Source organism: Aulonocara sp. 'chitande type north' Nkhata Bay, linkage group LG4 (genome assembly GCF_057382095.1).
Source record: "Aulonocara sp. 'chitande type north' Nkhata Bay isolate Kocher_YH1m ecotype deep benthic linkage group LG4, A_spYH_male_GT1.1, whole genome shotgun sequence".
NCBI lineage: Eukaryota > Metazoa > Chordata > Actinopteri > Cichliformes > Cichlidae > Aulonocara > Aulonocara sp. 'chitande type north' Nkhata Bay.
In genome coordinates, this window is record NC_141347.1 from 15,940,634 (window position 1) to 15,967,266 (window position 26,633).

Genomic DNA, 26,633 nt, shown 5'->3' on the forward strand with positions numbered 1-26,633 from the left:
TATATTGTTATCAGTCCAGTTCTTTTTGGTCACTTCAAGTAAGTTCATAGAAGTGTGAGGTTATTTATTTATTTATTTTACAATTTCTGCTGCCCTCTTGGCTAGATCGATCTTGAAAAACACTTTTAAATGTTAATGACACTTTTTACCCAGATAAATAAATGATATGTAAAAGTCACTTGTCATTTCTGGCTCTACATTACTTGATATTCTTCGTGATATATGGTATAGCTATTTTTTGACAGATTTGAGGTCAACAAGTCATTTATAACAGCTTAAATTTCTGCAGTAATTTTTTGGCAAATACCGGGAATCGCAGGTCGCACACTGGCACGGATAAGCAGCAGCGGTGCGTCTATTTGTTTTTATAGAAAATTTTTATTCAACATACATTTTCCAGCAAAAAGGCAATATACAGGAATAGTTGTCGTACACTGCTGCTACACTGAGGATTTTAAAGTGGAAAAGATCAAATTAAGGTGTGATTCTGCAGGTCATCTCTGTACTGCACTTCTTAACAAGACAAACCAATGCAGTTAGTTTTTAAAAGAAAAACAATCCAAATGTAACAGAGGGGGAAAAACCTGTCAATGGTACATCAGGAACGCAAAACAAACGAACAAAAAAGAAACCTACACACAAGAAATATGAACACCTGGCTCCTTCTGTACCCAACAACAAAGGCGTGTGTTTCTCTTAAATTTTACACGTTCATATTTTTAAATATACAATTCTTAAATGTTGTCTGTACAGAGCCAGCTATGCGCTATTAGGGGTGCATTCCATCTGTGCTTTAAAAGAAAGAAGAAAACAAAACCTGAAATTAACAAAGGAAAAAAGAAATTCATAGGGCTTAAAGTGTTTCTTACAATGCTGGTTTTTTGTCTCCAAACAATCCTCAAACCAGTGGGGCTCTAAGTGTCTGCAGCTCCCTACCAAGCACAGCGCAGTTACTGCTCCCAACCACCAGGGGGCGACAGATTCAATCAAGAAAGAAGAGAGGTTGCAGCTTGCGTATGTGTGTGTGTGTGTTTTACAAGAGGAATGACTGAGAGGAGAGGGGGGGGGAGACAAACCTTTAGCAACCCCCCAAAAAACTAAAAAGGAAGTCATCAGGGAGGTAACACATATCTGTGCGTGTCTGTGTGTGCGTGAATGTTACCTAGCAACTCACAATCAGGAAAAAAAAAACAACTACTTTTGCCAGACCTGAGAAACTTCTAAGGTTAATTTCCAACGTTCAAGAGGAAATACAGACAAATCGTATTTTTCCCCATTTATTTTAAACAGATTCTGTTTTGCAGATTTTTTTGTTTTTAATAATACAAGGTTTGCAGAAAGAGACAAAAAAAATTTATTTTTTCCTCCAACCAAACTAAGTGGAAAAGAGAACTTGAGCGTAAACTTGGAAATACTGATTTTTGTTGCTCTGTAGGGATGGGAGCAGAAAATATAAGGAAACCTCATCATAAGAGCAAACCAGAGAACTTCAGGGTGGACGCCAGCCCGCAGCTGCTTTTGCAAAAATTATTAATAATTTTAAAACGACTGCATGTCTCCATCATTTCTGCAAGTCAGTCCTCCAAACAGCACACTCATTGACCTCTCCGCACAGCAGTGTGACGCCCCTTTGAACAACTTTATTTAAAAACAACCCCCCAAAAATTGTGAAGGGGGAAAAAAAAAAAAAGCTGTAAATGAGGTGGAAGTGAAAACTAAGCCTAGAAGTTCATATTTATATATGAAAATATTTATATATAGCATACATATTATATATGCTATACTGTGTCGTGATTCCTCCTAATTTTTTTTTTTTAAACCATAAAATCCAATTACACGTCTCCCATTTCTGAACAGGCAACAAAAAGCAGTCAACAGGCAGACAAGCCAGAAAAAATAACCGAACAGCCTCAAACGTGGAGGGAGACGATTTTTAAAAAAGGGGGGGGAAAGGGAAAAGAAATAAAATGTACAACAAAATAAACAGTCAGTGGTTGGTGCGGTTTATTTTGTGGTTGAATAATCCATCAGCTGCAGCAAGATCCCAATCACTGAAGACATAGTGCCGGTGTAGAGCTGTAGAGGTGTCCAGGCGGGGTGAAGTGATGAACACACACTCTCTCAGTCTTTCTCACGCACAATCACACACACACACACGGTTGTTGGTTACAGTCTGTGGTTATGGTTTGTTAAAGTAGGTAGGGATGAAGGCGGAGCAGGAGAGGATGAGGAGGACCAGGGGAGAAGGTGGGGGTGGGGGCTGCTTTAGTTGTGGATCTTGATTGCTTTCTCCAGGTAGGTGTAGCGACCTCTCTTTGGAGCTTTGTTGAAATGATCCAACCCTAGCCAGGGGCGCGGGTGGGACATGTTACCTACACAGGAGGACACATCAGAGAGGCCATTAGGAGAAGTGACAGCGCCACCTGCAGTACAGAAATCACATGAACAGTAACAGGAGCAGTGGGAGTATTTCTGTAGCCCGCGTGACATCGACATTAATCTCGGGTGTCGCTGACACACCGGCCAATATTAGGAACGTGAAGAAAATAAAGTCCAGTTTTAATGATTCTGGTGACTGGGTTGGGCTACACACATCAAAACTATCGACTGCAGGGGAGCTTTTGGCCATTTTGATGCAGTTACATTACAAATAAGAACCAATCACTGCTGCAGTGAACAAAACACCAGAGGTGCCGTGTCACACTTGTAAAGGAATCACTAGAAAGGCAGTGTGGTAAATACTAGAAATACACATGCCAGCCGCTTTGTTAGGTACACCTGTGTAACTGTTTGTTCTCACACACGCACACACGCGCGCACGCACGCACACACACACACACACAGATCTAATCAGTCAATCACATGACAGCAACTCAGTGCATTTTGCCATGCAGACATGATGAAGGTGACCTGCTGAGGTTCAAATTCAAAATCAGGGAAGAAAATGTAGCATGGTTGTTGGTTTCAGACTGAGTGCTTCAGAAACTGTTGATTTGGTGGGATTTTCCCACACAACCATCGCTGGGGTTTACAGAGGACGGTCCGAAAAAGTAAACAGGGAAGCAGTTCTCTCTCAAATAAGCACTCGTTACATCCAAGGTAGAAGAGCATCTCTGATTGTCATAGCCTGAAACAGATGGGCTACAGCAGCAGAAGACCAGCCCAGATGGCACTCCTGTCAGCTAAGAACAGGAAACTGAGACTACAATTTGTAAAGGTTTGCAAAATTTGGACCACAAAAGATCAAACCGTCTTGTCTGAAGTTGATTTCTGCTGTGACATTCAGATGGTATAATGTGGCAAAAACAGAATGAAAGCATGGATCCATTCTGCCTTTTAGCTACACTTCAGGCTGTTGGTGGGGGTTTAGTGGTGTGGGGGATATTAGTACCAAATTAGCATCATTTAAACACCACAGCCTCGCCAAGTATTGCTGCCGACCATGTTTATAACCATGCACTCGTCTTCTAATGGCTACTTCCAGCAGGACAGCAAATTATGTCACAAAACTCAAATCACCTCGAACTACTTTATTGAATGTGACGATGAGTTCACTTTACTCAAATAACTCCCACAGTCACCAGATCTCAGTCCAGTAGAGCACCTTTGGGATGTGGTGGAACGGGAGATTCACATCACGGATGTGCAGCCCATAAATCTGCAGCAGCTGTGTGAAGCTGTCATGTCAATGTATCTGAGGAATATCTCTAGCACCTTGTTGAATCTGTGCCATAAAGAATGACGACAACTCTGATGGCAAAAGCAGATCCGACCCAGTACTAACACAAGGTGTACCTAACAAGGTGGCCAGTGAGTGTACATAAAAGGTCTTTAAAGTTCATTATTAGGTGGATAAACTTGTATAAATATGAGCAGCCGTGACATTGAAGTGGTGCATGACGAGGCACTGTCACAGTTTCATGCTTTTGTTTTATTTTTGTGTTTGGCTCTAGCCTGGTGTCGTTCAATCGGCGCAGTATCAGTATCAGCAGCAGTTACACTGGTATCGCTCCCAGTAGCGCCGCAGGCAGTAAATACCTGGCTGTGGTTCAAAGTCCTTCAGGTTGACCTCGTACTCATCCTCATTGATGTACTGATGCCGACCCATCATCACAATTGCAAACTTGAACTGAAAACACACAGAGACAGACATCTGGTGGTTAACTACCCCCCCTTGTTAACACTTTAATTATTTCAGCATCAGGAGAACGCTGTTTAAGAAGAAGCAAACCAACGACGACCTACCTTCTCAAACTCTTTCTCCTGGATGTCCAGCATGGTCTGGATCCTCCTCATCACCTCCCGAAACGACTCACCCTGCACAAAGGAGAATAGGATGGCAGTGAGTCAAGAAGAAATAAAATAAATAATAATCCCCACATTATGTGGTACAAGTAAACAAAAAAACACACCTGTCTGATCTTGAGCAAGAAGGGAATCCCAAAGGTGCCAAAGACCTCCTTATGGAAGTGAGCAACAGGAATTAGCATTTCAGTGTCCTTATCCAAGTCCACCTGGTCCAAAGGAATCTCCTGAAAAAGCCAAGCAGCACAAGAGAGATGAAGGAAGAAAATAAGCTCAGATCAAACCACTGACTATAAAATGTAAAAATAAACCAACTGTTTTTACCGACACCTGGTGGTCAAAGTTTTTAACGCGCTGTAATGACGCAAGAGCTACAGAGAAAACTGAGCCAGAAGCTTGGTATTTAACCTTTAACAAGCATGAAGAAGTAATACTTCTACTGCTAACTGACTGGCTGTGAGGGCAAAAATACAGTGTCGGCCTGACGGCGTGTTAAGTGGAAGTTAAGCGGCTAACATAAAATAAACGACACAGTGAAACGCGCTGCACAGGCAACGCCTCGCATAAACACTCACCTCTATTCTGAAGGTGCGGCTGGCAGCAGGAGATAAACATTCTAGCAGCTCGTCCTCCTGGTGAACTCCGATGATTTTATAGCTTACTATCTCTAACAGCCTGCAGAGGGAGAACGAGGGAGGAGGCATTAACGCTCTGCAGGAGCTTCTCAAATGCAGCAAAATCTGATTCTGACATCACACCAGGGAAAACAAGAAATTCAACCAAACTAAAGGGAAAGGTGCCAGTGCAGTCACAGAGAGCAGGTTTACAGAATGAAATGGGGCTGTGCAGGCCGCGGTTGCTGTGAGGGTTGTAATTGTCAGACTATAATTTTGTGAAAAGTGTTTAAAAAAAAAGGAGAAGCAGCACACATTTCGCACGTGGTTAGGATTAGATTAAAAAAACAAATCAAAGGGGTTAAACAAAAGCCAAAATGTTACCTGGATCAAGATGAGTGGAAAACTAAAGTGATAAACTTCACTACAGACAGTCTAGGCCACAACAACAAGCACTCAATCTCTAGTGATTTGCCCAGTGTCAAAGATAATGTTCAAAAAGCTAAAACGGACCATAGTGTGCTCGATTTTTTAATTTTAACTCAGTTTACCATCAGATGCAAACTCCCCGTACGGCAGAACAGCTGGAGCAGCTGTCAAAAAGTTCTGATTGCAACCACTGAGAGGAAGACAAGCAAGCCAAACACAGATGGATACCTGAGCTTCTCAGAGCCATTTTCAGACAGCTCCACAGCCTTTTTACATTCTTCCAAAAGGTCCCGCACACAGCCGTGCTTGTCAGGGTAAAGAGTAATCTCCTGCAACACAAGAAACAGTTTCATGTCTATGGTTGAATCACAGAAACATTTTTCCTTATGTAAAGGTTTTTGGGGTTTTTTGAGTGTCGTACCTCCTCTCTGAACTGGCTGTTGAGCCATATGGATTTAAAACTCCTCCTGTTCTCAAAGTCTGTTATCTTCATCTTTAACTGAGAATACATAATAGAGAAAAAGAGAGAGATAAAAACAAAGTTACTCCTTTTGTGGACTCGTAGGATGTGGCCTTCGATTTTCTTCTGCTAATCTGGGGCCGGGTCACTGGGCCAGCAGCCTAAGCAGAGAAACCAAGACCTCCCTCTCCCCCAGCCACCTCCTCCAGCTCATCCAGGGGAACTCAAAAGCGTTCCCAGGCCAGTTGAGAAATGTGGTCTCCCCCGTGTGTCGTGCGTCTACCATGGGGCCAGGGTAACATGAACACCTCAACCAGCAGACATCACAGTCAGATGCCTGAACCACCTCAACTAGCTCCTTTCAACATGGAGGAGCAGCGGCTCTATACCCGGTCCCTTTCAAATAGCTGAACCCCTCACCCTTTCTCTCAGGGAGAAATTAGCCAACCTTCAGAGAAAGCAAATTCTGCCTTTTGTATCTATGATCTAATTCTTTTGGTCACTACCCAAAGCTCGTGACGTAGGTGAGAGTAGGGACGTAGATCAAGATACAAATCCCTGTCGCTCATGAACAAGACACTGAGATAAGTCATCCACCTGAGGATGTAACTCGTTCCTGGTTTGCAGGAAAGATTTGAAATAAATAAAAACTTTCTCACAACCGTTTGTGTGTTAAAAGTTCAGGTAGTCAGAAAACATTTTTACCCCAATGACTTTGTTTTCTGTCAGACATCATTTTATATTTTATAACGGAGGAAAGACAAAAAGACATTTAAGATTACCAGAATTATTACCGGCACTATGAAACACTGAGCTCCTTTTCAGGGGAAACACCAGTTATCTTACTCGAAAGAGAGAACAAAGACAAACTTGAAATCCTGACACAGAAAAAGTAGACAAACCAGTCCTACCTGCTGGTAGTAGAGTTTCTTGGGCTGCCGAGGCTTGAAGAATTGCAGCAGGTCCCGCAGCGTTCCCTCATAGTTGTGTCTGAGAGGATTCCCTGGACCGTCCCTGTACCTGGCCACCACACCACCAGGCAGGGGGGGAGGACAACAAAGGGGAGGGAAGAAGGGTGGAAGGAGAAGAGAAAGAAAAGTGGGAGGAAAAGAAGCAAAGAAGCAGAGGTGGAGGTGAACAGCAGAGCAAGACGAAAAAAAAGAAGCACAGAGGGAGAGGGAAGAGTAGGAGGAAAAACAACAGAAGACAGGTGGAGGGGGGACAGGTTATGCAACATTTCTACTGACAACTGCAAGTAATCAAATCAAAGGCAAACCTGACAAAAGCTACGAGTCACAACACTATTCAAACGCGGTCTACACGTTCCTTTCTACATGTCAAACAGAATTACAGGATTTTGAGTTATTTAGGAAAAAACAGCCTTGAAACAACACTGCATTATTCATTAAACTACAGGCCGTCTTTAGCAGATTTTCCTGGCTCCAAATGAGCCTTCTGGGCAATGACTACGCACGTCGGCGAGATCGATCTATGTACAGTGAAGGTGATGAGTCAGTTATTTGGCCCAAATCCATGTGGTTTCCTATTCTTTCTGACCATCAGATTAAGAAGCAGCATAACACGCTTCAGTAAATAAAACACCAAAAATAACGAAACCGGTCAGAAACATTTTGTCACAGTCCCTCTATGCAGGAAAAGCCTTTGTTTAGTATAACCTTTTTTTTGTCAAAACCACAAAAAAGGGATAATTACGCTACAGCAAAAGCATAATTACTCAGTTATGTGCAAAGCAAGAACTAAAGTGCTCTCCCTTGTAGTTGACTTCATGTTCAGTGTTGTTTCAAAGCCCTTAACTGCATTTTTCCTGACTATAAAGGCCATATTTTGGCTTACAGTGAGAACAACGGCTTAAGAAGAAAAAAGAAAGAATGACAATCACTATTATGCACTGTTATTGTTACTACATTTACGAAGAATGCAGTGTGTGTGTGTGTGTGTGTGTGTGTGGATGAGACAAGCCTCCTACCCCTGTGACTTGAAGAACTGCAGTAGCATGGGATCTGTGTTCAACCTCTGCGCTACAGTCTTAGCCACCTGACAAACACAAAAACAGACAGTTCATGACGGGCCTGTCAGATTTCACCTGTCAATCAAATTTAATGCTAGCAGGTGGAGGGGGTGGGGGGCAGCAGAAATCCACTCCCGGATTAACAGTAGCAGCAAAAAATAAAAATCAGTCTTCGTATAATGACTCGGCAGCTTCACATGAGTATTTTTTAAAAATAATAAGAGTTAATCAATATTCATCCAAAGAACCTCAACCGATCGTACCTGAAAATAGTTCATGCGGTTCGACAGTGTGACCACAAAGCCGGGGTCGTTGTGGATGGTCTTGTCGCAGAAAATGACGTCCACCCGGTGGTAGAGATCCCGGAAGTAGTCCTTGGCCGTAGGCAGCTCGCTGCTGTCGTTCTCTGGGTCGTCCCTGTGGTGTTGGAGAAAGGTTGGAAAGACAGTTTGAGGTACGGGTTGTGTTGTAATGACGGGAAAACAGAGATCAGTGTGACAGAGGGAAGTGTGAGTGAAGTGAAGGTAGAGGTCAAGGACAGAAAGCGCAGGTCAAGAAGTAAATGAGGGCACAGACATAACAAGTAAAGCTAACAAGTTCTGCAACAATTTCTCAACCAGAGCGTCATCAAAGAGAGACATTTTAAACGAAGGCAACTTGAAGCGTGTCGACCTCGGGAAGATATCAATTTGGCAGATTTCTCAAAGCACAAGTGCCAAAACCCCCCAAAACAACTTACTTCTGGAAGACAATGATGTCCCCGTCCATGAGCTCGTCCAGGGCCTTGTCCAGAGAGACATCATAGTCCTGTATCCGCTCTGTTAGATTGGGCTTTACTTCCTGTAACACACCAAGCATCGGGGGTTATGCAGTCAATTTATCTGCTAAGTGCAAGATAGTATTTATTTTTGTGGCAGATGTATGTATGTACCAAGGCCTACATATGACAGAGTGCAAGTGTGCACATGAGAGCCTAACACAGCTTCTGTGCCAGATAGAGGAGCCTGAGAATGTGAGAGTGTGAGGGAGCAAGTGAGAAAAAGACAGGAGTGTGTCAGCGACTGGGCGTCACAGAATAGATCACCTCATAGAGGATAAGGCTAGTTTCCTGCTGAAATCCTGCTCTCTCACACATGACTGGCAGCAGGTCTCCTGGTTAGAGGGAAAAAAGAGAAGCAGAGAAAAATCTCAAAATCTTTACGTTCACTGCAGACGAAGAATTCACACACTGCACCTTATGACAGGGTACTGAGGTTATAACAGAGTCGCGCTTACTTATTTTGCAGGATATAGGTGTGTAGATATGTCCACAATAATTTAAGCTTCTGGTTTTGGGGTCATACATCTTCAAGAACAACATGACATCATCTAGAAGAGAAAAACAAAACAGGGCAAGGTGAAATCAGCAGCTATACAACACGCCTGCCAAAGAAGTGGTTGAGGAGCAGTATAGCTTCAATTTGCATAAATATTGTTCAACTGAAACACTAAACAAAGCACAAAACGCCACTTATGGTTCTGCATTTGTGTCTGTTGGTGCAGTTCTCCAGCTATGCAAAGGGAAAGATTGAGCGAACTGAGAAACAAAGAGATACGTCCAAGCGTTTGCAGCCTTCGGGTTCACTTAGTTCCACTATGAAAGTTGTTTTTCACAAACCACAAGGATCACCAACACCACGTAAACTACATGTCTCGCATGTCTCTGACGTTGACCCCAAGTGGCAGCAGGCAGCTACAACATCGCACTACAAACAGTAGCATGCCAGAGCCTTTAATCAGCAGCTAAACACAGTGTTAATAATCATAAACACTCAGAACAAACCCATCAACATTCAAACCGATCAGTAACTATGTTACTGAGTAACTAGTACTCTACGTTTATGACTGTGACCTCTAAGGCATTGTGTCGATTATTCTTATCTACACGGTACCAACACAGGCAGCTATGTAAGTGGAATCAAAGACTGACACCTGAAGAACATGTTTTCTACAAAAATGATATTTTAAAAGTTTAGAGAAAAGAAAGTGCTAAGACTCAAAGTCTGATGATGAGCGCCGATGGATGGAGAACTTACGGTCTTTATCAAACTTGGGTAACGTGGCCCCACTGGCTGCCATCTCTGGATCTACAGTCTCCAAAAATATTGTCCAGGGGTTCTCATTGTCACTCAAGTCGATCATCTGAAACACAAAAATGTTCCAATCTTTAAAAAAAAGTTTCTTATGTTACATTTAACTGAGTCATAAACTCAGGAGTGGTCCCAGGAATTAAAGTGACATAAAACTGTTGCATTATACGGAAAACTTGTAAAGAAAAAAAAGACTTGTAAACAAACTGAGGATTTTTTTATTTTATTTATTTTTTTTAAAAAGAGAGATTTGACAGGTGATTCTATACATGGAGTAGTTATCCAGGGATTCAAATTAAACTCAATTTAGATAATGATTCATAAAAAAAATAATTCAGGGAGTGATAGTTCCTTCTAGAACCCGTGCTCTAAATCCTGCATATTTTTGAACTGATCTTAGCACAGTTGTTCTGGTTCACTGGCAGCTTTCTTTCATTATTTTAATGCAAAAAAAACTGGCTAAAGCATACAGGAATTTTTGAAGATGTGTGCCACAGGTGCAAACACCTACCGACTTGTTGCAATCGGCCTCGTAGTCGAGCATGGCAGGTCGCTTGGTTCCGTTGCTACGGGCCTGCATGGGCCAGAGCCTCATCTGGTCCTGTGGAAAACCCTGCGGCACATCAATACAGTTTCAATTTGCGTATAAGATGTGGGAAAAGCAGAAACGTGTTGAGAAAAAGACATCAAGACTAAAATTTCCAACTGGTATTTACTGATCAACCGCAGGGAGCCAGAATTTAAGCAAGTGTGTGTACATGTGTGCTCCGCACTGTTGACAAGCTAACAAGCCCTCTCTTTCAGCCTGGGGTCCGAGCGTGAACCTGAGACACAGCATGTGCGTGAATGCGGTTTCTTTCACAAATATTAAACTTCCACCGAGCACAAGTTACTTTGATGAAAGATAAGTTTACTGACTAAACATTTCATGCATCTTGAAATCTACAAACTAAAACTCTTCGCAGTTAATCTTAAATGGTTTATTTTATTCTTTAATTTAAAAAAAAAAAGTTAGAAATTTCATCCAAATATCCATCACCATCAAAGAGCATACAGTCCCACAGATGCCTCACCATGGTCTGGGAGAGGTTCTGGACAAACTCTTGCAGCGTGGAGCTCTTCAGGACCTTGAAGACCGTGTACTTCACTTTCTCCTCGTCGTACATGTCGTTGCCCTGATGACCGCAAAACTGGTCCTCGGTCACCATCTGCCCAGAGAAGGAAGATGAACAGCATTAGTATAACTGGACCAAGAACCAAAGTGTGAAAAATAAGAGACTAAAGACTTCATGGAATGAAAACTCACTCCCCCACACCCAAGTTATCTCTAGATCTCGACAAAGCAAGAGCTTCATTCTTTGTATCCACACTGGTGGTGACATTTCACTGCAGCAGTCAGTAGCTAACACACACACACACACACACGAAATCATAATTATGTAGAGCTTTCTGTTTAGAGGGGTGCTCCACTGCTAAGACTTTCAATGAGGTGTCAGTTCTGATGGCTTACAGGCAAAGTGCAAAGCAAAGTTTCACACAGCCTCATTACAGCCTTTAAATGTTACGCTTATCACCTCTTCAGAGGAAAATAATGAGCGTAATTAGCCTTTGTGCTGCCTTAATACTCGAACAAGTAAGTAAGTCAGTGCTGAAAAGGGTAAACCTTTATCATTTAACAAGCCATTTCCTCATTATCACTGACTGCTCTTCTCCCCATCTCAACCACACAGAGACCGCCAAACCAGAGCGAGAAGACCTGCAGTTGTGCGTGCCACTTGTAGGTTACACCGAGTCCAACAAAACACTCGAACACTTTGCTTGACAGAAAGAAGAAGCTTCCGTTTTCCAGCCCGTCGTTAGCCCGACGATCCGATCCAACATAAATGTCTAAACGTCATCTACTCGTTTTCAAAAAGGCAAAACAGTTCATTCTTATCGCACTGAAATCCAGCATTCATCCACCTATGAAACATATCTGCCCCGTCTAAAGGTGCACGATGTTATACTTTGCATAGCTTCTCACGAACTAAGCTGTTTCTGTCAGGCCTCTTATGGAGGTCGACTTTATTGGGTTCAAGTTCGAGCTTCAACAGAACAAATATACTGATTAATATGAATAAATAATCCGAGAAGTACCGTACGAAGTCCTGCACCTTTACACACTTTAAGCAATAAACACCAAACCATCCAGATTACAGTATGATGGCGTAAAACGGCACAAGCTGCTAGGTGTGGTGTTTCGACACAAATGTGGCTCTACCTGAAATCCACAAACACAGCTTCAATTTTCTCCTGTACTTCCTACACTGTAGGTTTCTCATGTGCTGTATACTAAATTATTCAGCCACCCAAGTATTTTGATCGCAAAGTATCAAAGCACCACAGAGCGCTTAAATAACCTCCGATTCCCTACCTGGACCTGCATGTAGAGGTGAGCCTCTTGGCGTTCCTTCCTCTTCTGTGCCTCCACCCTCTTCTCCTCCTGCAGACGCTCCACCAGTTGCTGGGGGATGTCCACGTCGGTCATCGGCTGGAGCACCTCGCCTGAGTGTGGGTAAAACGGCAGAAGTGATAATTTAGTACAACAGTATTATTCACTACAGTCACCTCCATGTGAAACAGGAATTTTATTTGCACTCATCAGCTCAGAGGATACCTTCATGTGTTGCTGGGAAAGTTTCTCATACCGATGTTTTTTAAATGACGAGTGAAGAAGGACGGATGTTTACTTACTGAGCTTGGACTCACGGATGTAGACCAACATGTACGCGTTGGTGCAGTGGCGGACGGAGAGGTCATCGTCGTGTCCGCCGTAGTTGTGTTCTATGGCCTCCTCCTTGGTGCATCGTGACACTACGTCATCATCAAACTTGCACCACTGCAGAAAGAGACAGAATGATAGACGGAGACAGATGGTGATTGCAGGATGGGGTCCCAGCCAGAGGAAGCCAGAGGAGGATGAGGAGCAGAGGCGAGATAGGGGTGGGGCAACCACCAAGGATTGGAGTGGAGGGGAAAAAAGAGAAAAACCAGAGAGCACTTAAGACAATCATTGTCACACAAACCTAAATGCAGAATTAATGTAACATCACACTGATGTGTGTATATCAGAGGGGTTTACTCGATGAGTATGAGATTAAGAGTCTGAGCTGAGAGCTCGTGTTTACATCCGACTCTTTACACTAACACATCTTTTCTGACAGCGTTTATTCCACTAAACATCTAAATTGTGAAACATCCCTTTTCTTACATTAGGTGATATCGTCTCACCTGTCAGGAAGCTTGTGTGTTCTGTCATTTTCAGTATAATAATCACTGCAGACCTGGGAGGCACTTATTCTGACTCTCAACCCTTGGATCTTAATGCATGCAGCTGTATGTAATTAATAAACACTTAAGGTCAAGAGGTAAGATAACATAGCTCTGAATTCCTCCACAACATAAACTCCTTTTTGTTTTTTTGTAAATTTGAGCATTTTTGGTGAAAAGTGCAGAAAAAAAATTGTTCTCACTATTGGATCCTTGACACTCACTTTGCCGTCTCCTTTGGGGTTAAGATAGACGACGTAGTGACCGCCATGGTTGTCCCCGCTGTGGACTAGCACAGCGTGGAGGATGTAGTTGGCTGGGTCCTTTGAGTCTGGCTTCTGGAGGAACTCGTCCAGAGGTAACTGGTCTGGAAACTCAAATCTAATGAGCACAGAAAGATGGCGAGGCGTTAGAGACAAAGAAATTGAGAAGGAAAAAAAAAAGAAAAAAGGATGAGGTAAGCAGCAGTATTTAAAAAAATGGAAAGGTAGAAATAAAAAACAAATAATGTGAAAAAACAATGTGTAGATTAATACAAAAAGGGTCAAATATCAGCCAAAAAGTAGCATAAAAATGGAAGAAATCAAGAGTAAACTTGAGCATATTCAAAACTACTGTCATTCCACACCCACACCCGTGTCTCCATGTACGTATACAAAGCCCTCAGGATGCCAGTTGGCTGTAGCATCATCACAAGGATGAGTCAGAGCTCATCGAAATGGCACAGCAGAAAGTTAGCACTTCTAAATGGTAGCGTTTGCTACAAGTGTCACATTATTTCTGCTGGATTCTATTTTTAACACCATTAACTGTACACAGATTGATGGCACAGAAAACAATCTTGGTTCCTTTCTCACCGTCTGAATAAGCGAGGTCAGGGCAAGCTTTTCACGAGTGTAAAGCTCAAGTGACATTCCTCCTTTAACCTATGCTACAATGGAGCAGACCTTCTCTAAAATTACATTCGAGCAGCACAGTTACCGTCTCATTGTGTGACGGGGAGTTATCAGGGTGCGTTCTGCACAGTAATTCACAAGTAACCTTACTTCAAAAACTATTTTTAAAGCATCAGCTTGTTTTTTTTCCTTACCTGTCATTGATCTTGATGTTTTGGTCGGTCTGTGGGTCGTACATGAACCTCATCAGCTGCAGATGGAGGATCGGAGGGAAGGTGAGGAACTTCACTCCCTTTTCTGCTTCCTGCGACGCAAAACAAAAATGAGTCAGTCATCTGGTGAGGACATCCCATTGACATTAATCCTGCCATTATAAACCCTTTCAGCTTTAGGCTGCTCATTTAAACCATATCAAAACAAGGCAGGTAAACAAGCTCCAGATCTTATTTTTAGAGCTACATATTTCTGTAGCTTGGCAAGAAAAACCGGAAACCTACTGATCCATTTGAACACGTCTAATTTTTGGAACACCAAATATTTTTTCACAATGACATAAAAACTAAAATTTTAGTCCACTTTGCTTCAATACCAACAGCATGAAAGCAACAAGAGCCAACAAATTGCAGAAATACTTCACCTGCAGCCCGTGTTCTCCTGCGTCATATTTGTTGTCTCCATCTAACTGCTCGGTTGCCACATAATCTTTGAATGACTCAAAGACTGGAAAGAAGCAAAGATTATATTTAGAAAATCGCCGCTTTGATATGTGTGTGAAAATCATGATCATGCAGGACAAATGTGCCACTGATCAATAAAACACCACATTTATGCTACTCACTGTTCTTCTTTCCTTTTATGCTAAGCTGGATGTCATAGTAGTCCTCTATCCGCTCAGACCTGTAGTCCACATGCTTACACTGGATATATGACTGCAGAGTGACACACACACACACACACACACACGCAGAGTCAGACTATACGATATGAGAGGCGAGTCAGAAACATTATTTCTCATCGGGTCACGTCTTGATTTACCCTCAGTCTATTCTTAAACTGGCCTTGTTCCAGGCTACATCCTGTGCTGTGTTAGCCTACATCATGTCGCTGTGTTTACAGAATCTACTGTGCGAGACGTGCTGCAGAGACATTACTGAGCAAAATAAACACTATAAATTTCCCCTCATAAGAACAATATTGTACAAAAGATATGCAAAATATGACCATAACTAAAAGGGCGAGTCAGCTAAGAGGAGGAAGAGACAGAGAAAGAGAGATGACATACCACCATCTTTCCTCTGAAGAGCTTTGGGATTGTTCCCTCAACACAAGTGCCTTTCATTTTGTTCTCTACGTTGTCCAGGAGCTGCAGTGCGCGCGCGCGCACACACACACACACACACACACACACACACACACAGACACACACAAACAGTAAATACTGTCATCTGTTGTTCACCGTGCATACAGGACCTTTTTAAACGTGTATAGGAAACTCACCACTCTGCACAGCTCCTGCACATCATGTTGCATGAAGCTATCTAGTGTTTCCCACCTGCACGTAAAAACACAAACACCAAGTGAGAGAATACAACCAACCGTCACAACGCTTATTGTGAAATTCTGATGGTTGACCCACATGTCAAGCATGCAAGGATCTAATAGTTTTGCTTACAACACATATAATATTCTAAGCAAGTCCTAACTTACCCAAAGGACTTCGTGAGCTTCTTGGTGCCAACCGGTTTGTCGCTGTGTTGCAGCTCGTAGAAAACCCTCTGCAGTGCCAGGGGGACGCTCTTAGAGGAGTCATCTCCTTCTGTGGGCATCATGTAGACCGCCTGGGAAGGATAAGGATGCTCCAGGATTACAACTTTTATATAAAACTAATCATCTTAGGCTGACTGGACTATTTTTGTGAAAACATTTACTATATTTAAACTCCAGATATGCTACTGGAAAATTTCAAAAAGCACTTTGATCGTAGAATTAAAAGAGCCAGCATGGGAGCAATGAAACAAAAGCAGCAACTATAGTAGAACGTTACAAATAAATAAATATGCATGTCATAAAAATATATATATTTTTCAATATGTAGACGATGATATTTGAAACTGTTTCAATGCTCATTTCCACCAGGGTCATTCGCCCTGGGTCAGTAGCATTTTCTTGGCAGTAGAAAGTTGGCACGTGCAGAGCTTAACAACTGAGCTTGTTGGCTAAAGAAAACAGCAGTCGTGTCTATTGGAAATATTTCGCATTTGGGGGAAATAAACACAAGAAAGCCGATATACAAGATCCACTCATTTAACCAAGCACCTGAAAGGTGGAACTACTATATCAAGAATTAAGAGCTTTGTGTGCCTCATGTCACATTACAACCTGCTTATTCTTACTTGGATGAAAAATTAAAAGCTTTATGACCGTATTGAAAGTGGTGCTGAGAATCAGGGGGTTTAAAGGTATTTTAAATAATCAAATCTATTATGTTAAGAACCCTATAACAGATAAGAAAAACAGCCACAGCCACACACAGTCATTAGAAGCCACAAAACAAAACCTTACCCGTCGTAGCTGGTTGGTGAAGAAGAGTGTCTGTAGCAGGCTGTTCATGTAGCAGGTCGCTCCTTGGTTCTTAAGTCCAACATAGCCTGTGTGTTTCTTTGAATCCCAGCTGGTTACAGAGACCAAAAACTTCAGTTAGTTATAAGTCATAAACCCTGAACAGAACAGAGAAAATGCACATGGGAAATAGTTTATAAAGACAAAAATAAACGACTCAAATAGAACACAACATACGCCACTCCGTGTGGGGCATCCGCCTGGACGTAGACTTCGAATGTAACTTTGTCGTCGTCGATGAAGCCCCTCTCTGGATCGGTCACATCCTGAAATGCATCATTGCAAAACAGTTAATCTTTTTAAGAATAGCAATTTGTAGTAATGAAAGAATACAACCAGGCCCAAACAAAAGGTTAACAAAGTGGTAACTGCTGAGCGAGAAGAAAAAAAGAACCCCACCAACACTCACAGCAAAAATATTCCACTGTTTCTTTGACAAAAGTAACAGTACATTAATTTCTGACAGGTTTGTGTACTTACACTCCAGGACATAAAGTTGGAGAAACCCCAATCGTTCTCTTTGTGGAAGAACAGGTGACTGATCCTGCGGCTGAATGACTTCTCGTCGTCTTTGTGGTTAATGATCTTTAGCATGGCCTGTGCGTGGCAAGACCATGACCTGAAACACCAAAGACACGACACCTGAATACTAAAGAACTGTTTAAAAGTTGTATTATTTCCTCAGGAACATTTTGGCGGCACTGAAATCGGCACATTTAGAAGACTGCGTAGGCTACGACGTTAAAACATAGGAGAGCAGGACCAGCAACCTGTGCAAACTTATGAGCCAAGTAAGCCATCCAACACTGTTCCACTTCAGCTACTGAAAAACATAAAACAGTGTTGTGCACGGTAACAGGATAAAGCATCAGATGCTAATTTTACATCCTTCCACACCATTAACCAAGATATACCCAAATCACCAACAGCATCTATGCATCTCTCAGAGTGGCATTACAAACTGAATCAATCTATAAGCCTCACATTTACATCTGTGCCCTCCCAAAGCTTTCAGTTTACACACCAAAGATATATTAAGAAGAGAAAATATAAACCCAAACACACAAGGGTATTTAAAAACCAACAACCCCCACCAGGGAAATAGGGCTGACAGCACATTTTCTAAATGAAGTTACGCAGCTGAGTTGCACAAAAAAAAAAGAAAGAAAAGGGCAAAAAAAAGTGACATTCGATTGTGAAAAATGACATTTCATTGTGGGAACTGGCAGCTGTTTGTCTCAAGAGAGGCACAGAAAACAAAAGCTGGGTTGCCACCAGAGCAGTGGTTAAAACCAGCAGCTGTGACCCCGTTAATGCAGCAATACCCAACCGCAACACAGGACGGCTGGGCTGTAATGTCGGAGCACGAAAGCTGTGCAGGTTTCAACTCCTGCTACTTCACACAGGGAGCGACGGGAAAGTGGTGAAGGCTTTAGCCTGCCACGATCAGCGAATATGAATCGTCTCGACGACTCGATAACAATAATTCAACAACCACTGTGTGGCAATGATGAAAGAAGGTTCCCAATCCAACTGTGCTCCAGTAATCAAAGCAAGCCCCCCTTTACATCAATGCACCTACAGGAGCAGTTATGATTGCGCCATGTTGTTTGGATTTTTGCAGCTATAACACAGACAGTGAAATGGAGCAAAACCTGCGTCTTTTTCTTGAGGAATAATTTGCTCTGATGTTTTAAAGTATTTTGACAACACCAGTAAAAAAACAACAAAGATGTCATAGGTGTAAACCTTCAAACAGCGGGCTGCCTGCTGCTCTGGCAGGTATCCTACTGTATAGGACACGAGTGAAGAAAAAGAGCAGAGTATTTAAAATTGGTCTAATTGTGTAGTTAAGTTAACATTAAATACCAGAGCTTTGCTAGTCCCAGCTATTAAGCAAACTGGGAAAGAGAAAGATGCCGCTGAAAAACTATGGAAGAAGCTTTGACTGTCTAATAGGACGTCGAAAAGCCTCTTTACCTTTCACTAAATTAAAAACATAAATCCAGTTCTAATCTAATTTCACCAGCTCCAAACTTGACTGTGTGCAGTCTTAACAAATATGTTTTCCCATTAGCAGCTGCATTTTACAAAACAGCAATAAAAAGCATTTCCACTGCAGTCTCACAGTATGGGATAACTGCGCCGAGCTGCTGCGGTCCTGCCAGGTACCAGAGACGACCACAACCACTGTGCGTCAGGCCTCCTGGCTACACACTAAAACCTCACTTTCACTTCATTCACTCACTCAGAACATCATATATCACATGAGATACTTGAGAGTTTTTACTGCAGCTTTGGCACATTTCAATTCGGGGCTCTAGGTAAACTACATCCCTCGAAGCGGTGTAGTGGATAAAACATCTGCAGGAAGTTCTTCACAGCACCACTGATCCCGACTTACAGTAGAAAAACCTACTGCAACTTTCAAAGCAGCAGAATTTCCAAGAGAGCATAAAGTGAGTTGATAATCACAGCTTATATCAAAAGGCCCACATCCCAAATCCCTCTTACGTACGTGGAATCTGACTCTGCATTACACTGCAGGAAGAAGCCCACGCTCTTCTGGTGTGGTCGGTCAGGATAGAAGCGCGGCATCACCATTATCTTCCAGGGAAGGTTCCGGACAAAGCAGGACGGGCTGAGCACTGACTCGCTCAGGCGGCTGAAGCGCTCCACCACGAACCGGAAGGTCGCCTCCGACCGCCAGCTAGTGTCTGTGAGAAGACGGGAGGGTGACGCGTTAAGAGGGGGAGGAGAAGATTTGGTGTGTAACAGATTCCCTCTGATTCACTGAGAACTTTTAATTCGATACAGCACTTCTGCTTTATTTGCCCAGTGATCCAAATAATTGGGGTCAGAACTGTCATTATTCCTGGACACCTGCAATCCGACAACAGAAATACGAGACAGAGTTCCACCCCACATGTTTTGGCAGTAGACGGTTGCTGCAGTCGAGCAGGGGTTAGCCTAAACTGCCCACTATGATGCAACAGTGGTGCAGCACAGTGCTGCGGCACCATTTGATTTTTATTAACCTCATAAGTTATGTTTAACTCACGCTAAAGAACGTAAAAGACATAATTACAAGTTACTTCAAACAACTTCTGAAAACTGGCAGAAGTAAGAGAGCTTACAATTACATTAAGTTAGAGAAAATACCGTTTAAATTTAATTCATACACTGCCAATAAATAACATGGACAAGAGTCTTTATGTTTTCCCACTGACAAGCTGTCAGCATTTGAGTTACTACATATAAAGACATTAACTTCAGGTGTAATTTCAACCAGACGACCTACAGTTTCTTCTACTCGAAAAGCTTCAAAGAAACTAAAGCGTTTGCAGAGCTGCACATAATCCTCACCATCCTCCATGTCCTCCTCTGTATTGTTGTGTCCGTCTGCCATGGCCACGTTACCATTGATCACTGGGTTGGCGGGGATTCTTGGAGGATCATCTGTATCCCCAGCTACACAGGGAGAGATAAGCAACATAATAAGACTGCATGGATATGGCGTTCCTGGATAGATTAACATGTTAGACACCCCCTTTTTTTTCCTCTTTACTTGGGGTAAATGTGGCTGAAAACTGCATTCCCAACTTGCAGGTGTCAAAAGGTCAGGAACGTGCAATCGAAAATCCCTCTAGGATTAATAAAGCGTGGCAAGTACTTTTATATGTTCATTTTGAGATAGATTTTGGTAGCCCGACTGAAAAAATCGCTAGCTCCGGGATGTCGGGCTAGCGATATTGCAAGCCCTGTATCTGATTGAGGAATCACTCATCTTTGGAAAAGAGAGTTTATTACAGAGAAATGGCTCTTTCCAAAATAAAAGCTATACTATCCGCTTCTTCTGGGCTATATTCTCAGCAGCATAAGGAGAATCATGTGCTAACAGCTGTCTAAATGACTCGGCTAAAGTTAGTAGCATGCTTGCTTTTTTTTGTCTGCTTCCACTTGTCTTTGCACTACGATGATGTCGGCGTAAATGTGCAGTCATATTCGTTGTGTTCCCACTAGTGCTTTCAGGTTAATCTCGTTGAAATGACCTTAACGCCACAACACGGCAAATCTCCGTTAACGAGCTACCGCCGATCACTCCGTGCATGGGGCTAGACGGCCAACACGTTAACGAGCTAACTGCGCTAACACACTAGTTCACACCAATGTAATTGAGCATTGCATGGCACATTCAACATACTGTTTTACTTTAGTCCATGACTCGCTTACCTTCAGGGTCATACGTCACATGAAAACCAAAATAATTCCAAACGCCAGATCTGAATGAGGGTGGGGGAGGTCCATGTTGCAAGGAGAGCTTAACTTCTGTCTCGCTAGCTTGCCCTGCGCTCTTCCCTCTGACTATGCTGTCTGTGTTGAGCGCTCAGTGGATCTGCGCTCGACAGTGCAGCCTAGGCGGAGTAGTCGAACACAGATTCACTGAGCGCTCAACACAGACAGCATCGTCAGAAGGAAAATTGATAAAATAAATTACAAATGTTGTATTGTTCGATACATATGCGTACCGAACCGAAAGCACTATATCGAATGGTTCAATATCGATACGAATATCGTTGCACCCCTAATATATATATATATATATATATATATATATATATATATATATAGTGGGGGATCCTTCTTTTACTTTTTTCTTCACTTTAATGGGAAAACCCCGCTGACACGGGATTTTAAGCCTCCTTTCTCAGTCTGTGTATGACAGAGTGAGAGCAACAGAGAGCGAATGTGTGAGTGTGTATACGTGTGTATGAGCATAACAAAGGCCCAGCGACACCAACAGTAGGCTGGGTAATTACGGATACAATGCAGGATTAAGCAGCAAGTCATCATTCAGACAAAACACACGCGTACAGGGGACAATAATTATCCCAGCTCGGCAGCTCGACGCACAGTCTAATTTACCAAAACACGCCGATGAGGGAATCAGATGCGCGCTGAATCGACTTCAAGGAGTGAGTGAAATCTGGCCGGATCCTGTGATGTCCCAAAATGGGTTGCTTTGTCACCTCGTCTCTCGCGCAAAGTTTTGCGTGTGGCACTCCTCTGTGTCGGTCTACAGGTAACGCTGCTGACCGAATCCTCCAGGAGACTGACCTCATTTACCCAAGCAGATTACACCATGCTATTGGGCTCCGTCAGTCAGCTCCATGACAACCTTTTGTCCCGCCCACTGTGTCAACCTATGCTGAAATGTATTTATTAACAGATCTGTCACCAAAAACTGCAACAGTAAGAGCTGGGTGTTTTACTTATGGGACAAAAATCCACAAAGAGCAAGACTGCAGAGCTTACCCCGACTGGCTTAAACTATAAAGAGAATAAAAATGAACCCCTGTGATTTAGCTTAAGTCTCACTATAGCTGCAGTAACCCTCAAATGAAAAGTTTTTAGAGAAAAAAAATGCTAATCTTTTCTAATCTTATGAAGCTGAAATCCTTTGGACTAAAAGCAGCAAATGAAAGTTTGTCAATAATCACACTCAATCTTCTCCTCTAATATACAAACTTTATGCTGAGCAAATGGAAAAAACACTCCAGATGTGTGGTTAACCCACACCAAAAAGGTTATAACTGCATGGTTGATCTTGTTACAGTGACTTGGCACTAGGAGGCTACAATGCAGTTTGCTGCATCAGGCCACACTAAGCTGTGTTCCTGTACTTTGAGCAAACTGGCCCTAAATGCCCATAAACAATACTAAGTCCTCACCAAGGTGCCAATTGTACCCCTTAGTCTTGTATTTCTTAGAACCTTTTGAATATAAAGGCATTAAGATTGTTCAATATTAATTTTTAGAGGGACCCATATAAAAGCTTGGCCAGCTATGTGACAGCAACAGCCCTGCTTTTAAATTAGAGTGCGGAGACACACAAAAAAACAAAAACACAAAAAGAGGCAAAATGATTTAGCTTTGCCAAATGAGTGATGGTGGGGCTGCAACTGCATGGCGCCTCATACCATATCGGAAATGGAGTGTGGGAGTGTGTGTGTGTGTGTGTTGCTTCTGAGAGAAGTCAGAAGCACCAGAAAAAGTGAGCAGTTTGTTATGTCAACTTGTCTTCACTGTCCTTGTAAGGCTTCAGTGCACCTAAGGATAAGGTATGATAGGAGAGGGGGTGGGGAAGTCCGCTAAATGCACCTGCTACTAGTGATTAGTGTTACAATGAATCATCAAACAATGGAAATGTTGTGCCTGGTCATTTCTTTATTTACTCCACAGCATGCATGTAACTGCTTAAGGTCATTTGTATAATACGTGCTCCCAAATAACAAGCAAAAGCGTGTGAAAACATAGTAAAACTAAAAGGTCTGAATGACGCAGTGAAAGTGCCCACTGGTCCATACTCAGCCCCAAGTTGACATCATTGTAAACTTAATAAAAATGCTGGTAGTGCTGGTGTTGTGTGTGCAGACTGCTTAAATGACCGCCTCGGACTCCAAACTGAACCCCCAAAACGAAAAAAAAAGAACAAGAAAAAAAAACAGATCATTAAAAATGGCGAGCTCCATGCCTTTTGGTCTTCCATACAATGAAGCAGCAAATCCCCGCGCTGCCTCTGTGCGGGCCTGGCTTACCGCAGCGGCAACTACCGTTACTTGCCAGCGTTGCTCCACGTTTCACGTAACGACACTAAATACCAGGATATAAATTAACATAAAACGGGATAATGTACGCTTGGTGTTCCACATTGTTATAATTTCAGCAGGGATAGCTAAAAATGTAGTGTGTTAGCTAACACAGGATTGACGCATCTGCGTTCCCGTTAGCCACCTTAGCAAACACTAGCCACAGATTCACCTCAAGGCCTTTATTAGCCAACATTAGCTGGAGTCAAGAAGTACCAGCTATTGATGTAGATTTACTGTTAGAGGAATCGTTTTACCCTCAGCTGCTAAATTATAACCATGAGATAAAATTTAGACACAAGCTAAAAGCTCGGAGAAAAAAATGCAAGGCCCGGCTCTCGGGCAAAAGGCAAAATCTTAACGATGCAAAATACAAGCCACCATTTTGGAACGCCACACACCCCCTCCGTGCACTAGTTGGCTAGCTAGCTAGCATGCTAGCTAGAGAAAGAACGTAACGAGGTGCGCCTTGGAGCTAATTGACTAGCTCAATATTAGCAGCCGCGCTAGCACCGTTCTTCGCGTTTTACAAGGCGTAACGCGCAAAGTGGATGTTAGTGAAGCAGATACTCTGTTACAATATGGTAACATGTCAAACTTTGGAGACACACCTAACATATTTTTACCCAAATGGTCAACCGATCTCTTTAGCCATTTAGAAACCAGCATTTAATGTTCGAGCAATCACACGATGCTAACGCACACGCTCTCACTGTTAGAGGCTGAACCAACGTCACTTGTCGAACAACAACTAACAGACTAAAGTTTAACGTTATCAGTAAAAAATAAAAACATATATATCACTACTTTATTCGCGGGAGAAGTGATGAACGCAGCTAGCGATAGCTGTCAAAATCACCCCAAAAGCCCACACATCCAAGTCAGAGCAGAGAGATTAATTTACCTTAGCGTTGGATCCGTGTTAATTGCAACACTAAGCAGACTGTTTACAAACACTTGGGCCACCAACAAGCATCGGGCCCGGAATTCTGTGAGTGCAAGCGGATTCTAGACGGCGGTGATTTGGCAATCTCGAAGCAACAAGCCGATGAACTGTTTATTTGGAGATACGGTTGCCGATCAGAATGAATGATTTATGCGGCTAATCTGCGACAATGTGCGGGGAAAATGCCACCGGTTCTGGATAAACCTGCAAACAGCTGAATATCGCAAGCAAACGAAGATCGTTAAGGACTCGGTTTGCTTGTAACGCAAAATGAGGTCAGCTGAATACAAGTATGCTGCATCGGACGCACAATCAGCAAAAAAAAAAACCAACCGGCTATCTCTGCTAGCTGCAGGCCTCCGTGTTTACCGAGATGTTGGGCTCAGTTAATGCGGATAAAATTCCGTGCATTTCTCGTGCAAATGTTAACTTATGGCACAAACCTGGTTAAAAAAAAAGATTAATAAAAAGTCCGTTCACTTTACTCGGGGCCATTACTTACCTTCCATCTCCATGTCCTCCGGTTCACTGAGCTGCTGCTCGCCGGCTTTCTGTTGCTGCTGCTGCTGCGTGTGGTGATGGTGGTTCATGTTGGCAGGTGGCGGTGTTGTTGTTGTAGGTGTGATGCGGTGTTCCCTGTTTTCTCTGTTGCCCTCGACCTTGTCCAGGGTCGACTCGGTGGGGAACCGGGTTCTGGACTGCTGGTGAGGTGTAGTGGGATGCGGAGGTGGGGACAGGTCGAGCCTTGGCGGCCGGGCCTGCTCTGTTGCAAACTCGGCCTTGTCCGCTGTCAGCGCCGGGGAGTGAGGAGGGGAGGTCGGCGGGGGAGCGGGTAGAGAAACGCGGACGTATTTGCTCGCTATTCGCCCAATCTCGGCGCCTTTGGTGGGTGCGAGTCGCTGGTTGACGGCAGGGGTTGCGATGGATGTAATTAGGGGAGGGCGGGGGGACTCCGAAATCGGAGGCCCGCTGAAATTAGCTAAATCAATCCGGGTCTACCCCGGGAAATGTGGGGCAATAAGAGAACTCTGAGCACGACCTGCACCGTCAGGTACAAATACCCTGTTTCAAGCTAGCGCTAAGCTACCTGACACTAGGCAGCCAAATGGTATTAAAGGTACGACAATGAAAACAAAGGCTCATTTGCTATACACACACACATTCAACAACTTTGCCTGCGATATCCCCAGTCTGTGTGCTCCTCCGATTGTCCCTCGTCTGGGGGAGAGCGGAGGAAAAAGCTATCCATTCAAACCAGCTTCCCAATACGGAATAGCACTGATGTTAACGTTAATTTAGAAGTTCGCGGAGACGAGAGTTTGCGCGGCCCGACATAAACCAAAATCCTCCAAACCGCCCTAACACGACAGACGACGAAACGCTGCAGCAGCTCGTTGCATTTCTAGCTATTCCCCTCGCTTCTCGTGAAGAATGTGCCCGGTCATACAACGCTAGCCTGAGCTGTGCGGCTCCCTCAACCCGCTCCTCCCGTTTGGTTTGTGATGTCTGAGGTAAATCTCAAAATGGCGGTCGCGCTTTTCTCTGAAATGTCACATCCGCATGGAGATCCAAACACGGGCCCATCCCCGAGCCAGCTTCTCCATCCACGCGAAATCACACAGGCCGGGTCGTGTGTGTATTAAAGGGAGAGGAAATATAAGAGCTAACGACAATTATTACACGAGTGGGATTGGTTTAATGGCTGTACGTGGCGTGACATTGATTTGAATGGGAGAAATCGCTGAGCTGTGGGGCTAAACTGTGTAAATACGTGGTAATAGCGTGTGTGTGACGTTTTACCCAACAAGGTGACAAAACCAAAAGTTTTCATTGAGCAGTTCTGAACAGATTTACTTAAAAAAAAAACCCGTGCTTTCAGAAACATTGTATGGAAACACAACATGATTCAGCCAATAAAACTGTAAAACCACGTGGTTTCCACTGGCATTAAAGACAGGAACCCATTTACACAAGCGGGACTTTTATTTTACAGTGAACACGAATATTTATTTTCCAACTATTGTGCCTGCACAGCTGTGTTAAATTAACTTTTAATATCACACCATGGACAGCTCGAGTCATTGCCAGTTATTTTATTTATTCAATTTTGTATTTTAATGTGTGTTTACCTGGTTATCAGTTTCATTCAACATGTGTGTTAACTTTATGGACTTGGGTTTTCAAGAACTTGCGTGCACTTTCATGCTTGGATGCACTATATTACTCGAGATTTAACTAAAACAGGAC

General features: G+C 43.1%; 1 protein-coding gene across 5 annotated transcripts; it reads right to left on the reverse strand.

Annotated features, from left to right (window-relative positions):
* Positions 1 to 358: 358 nt before the first annotated feature.
* usp7 (ubiquitin specific peptidase 7 (herpes virus-associated)) lies at positions 359 to 26,014 on the reverse strand. 5 transcript variants are annotated; one of them, XM_086288720.1, is made up of 31 exons: positions 24,889 to 26,014; positions 20,157 to 20,261; positions 19,309 to 19,507; positions 17,271 to 17,409; positions 16,968 to 17,056; positions 16,734 to 16,842; positions 15,879 to 16,009; positions 15,669 to 15,723; positions 15,454 to 15,534; positions 15,010 to 15,100; positions 14,809 to 14,891; positions 14,366 to 14,475; positions 13,479 to 13,656; positions 12,700 to 12,844; positions 12,380 to 12,510; positions 11,040 to 11,174; positions 10,478 to 10,579; positions 9,913 to 10,018; positions 9,113 to 9,205; positions 8,922 to 8,989; positions 8,577 to 8,677; positions 8,101 to 8,254; positions 7,796 to 7,863; positions 6,720 to 6,822; positions 5,770 to 5,847; positions 5,577 to 5,677; positions 4,881 to 4,980; positions 4,413 to 4,532; positions 4,246 to 4,317; positions 4,039 to 4,129; positions 359 to 2,372 (listed from the first exon to the last, which is right to left on the reverse strand). In XM_086288720.1, the coding sequence occupies exons 1-31, from the start codon at positions 24,974 to 24,976 to the stop codon at positions 2,266 to 2,268; spliced, it is 3,333 nt and encodes a 1,110-aa protein (XP_086144846.1). In that variant the 5' UTR covers positions 24,977 to 26,014; the 3' UTR covers positions 359 to 2,265. The 5 variants fall into 5 exon arrangements, with proteins under 5 accessions (XP_086144846.1, XP_086144845.1, XP_086144847.1 ...); XM_086288719.1 differs by having other exon boundaries at positions 6,720 to 6,828; positions 24,889 to 26,012; XM_086288721.1 differs by having other exon boundaries at positions 6,720 to 6,828; positions 13,500 to 13,656; positions 24,889 to 26,011.
* Positions 26,015 to 26,633: the final 619 nt, after the last annotated feature.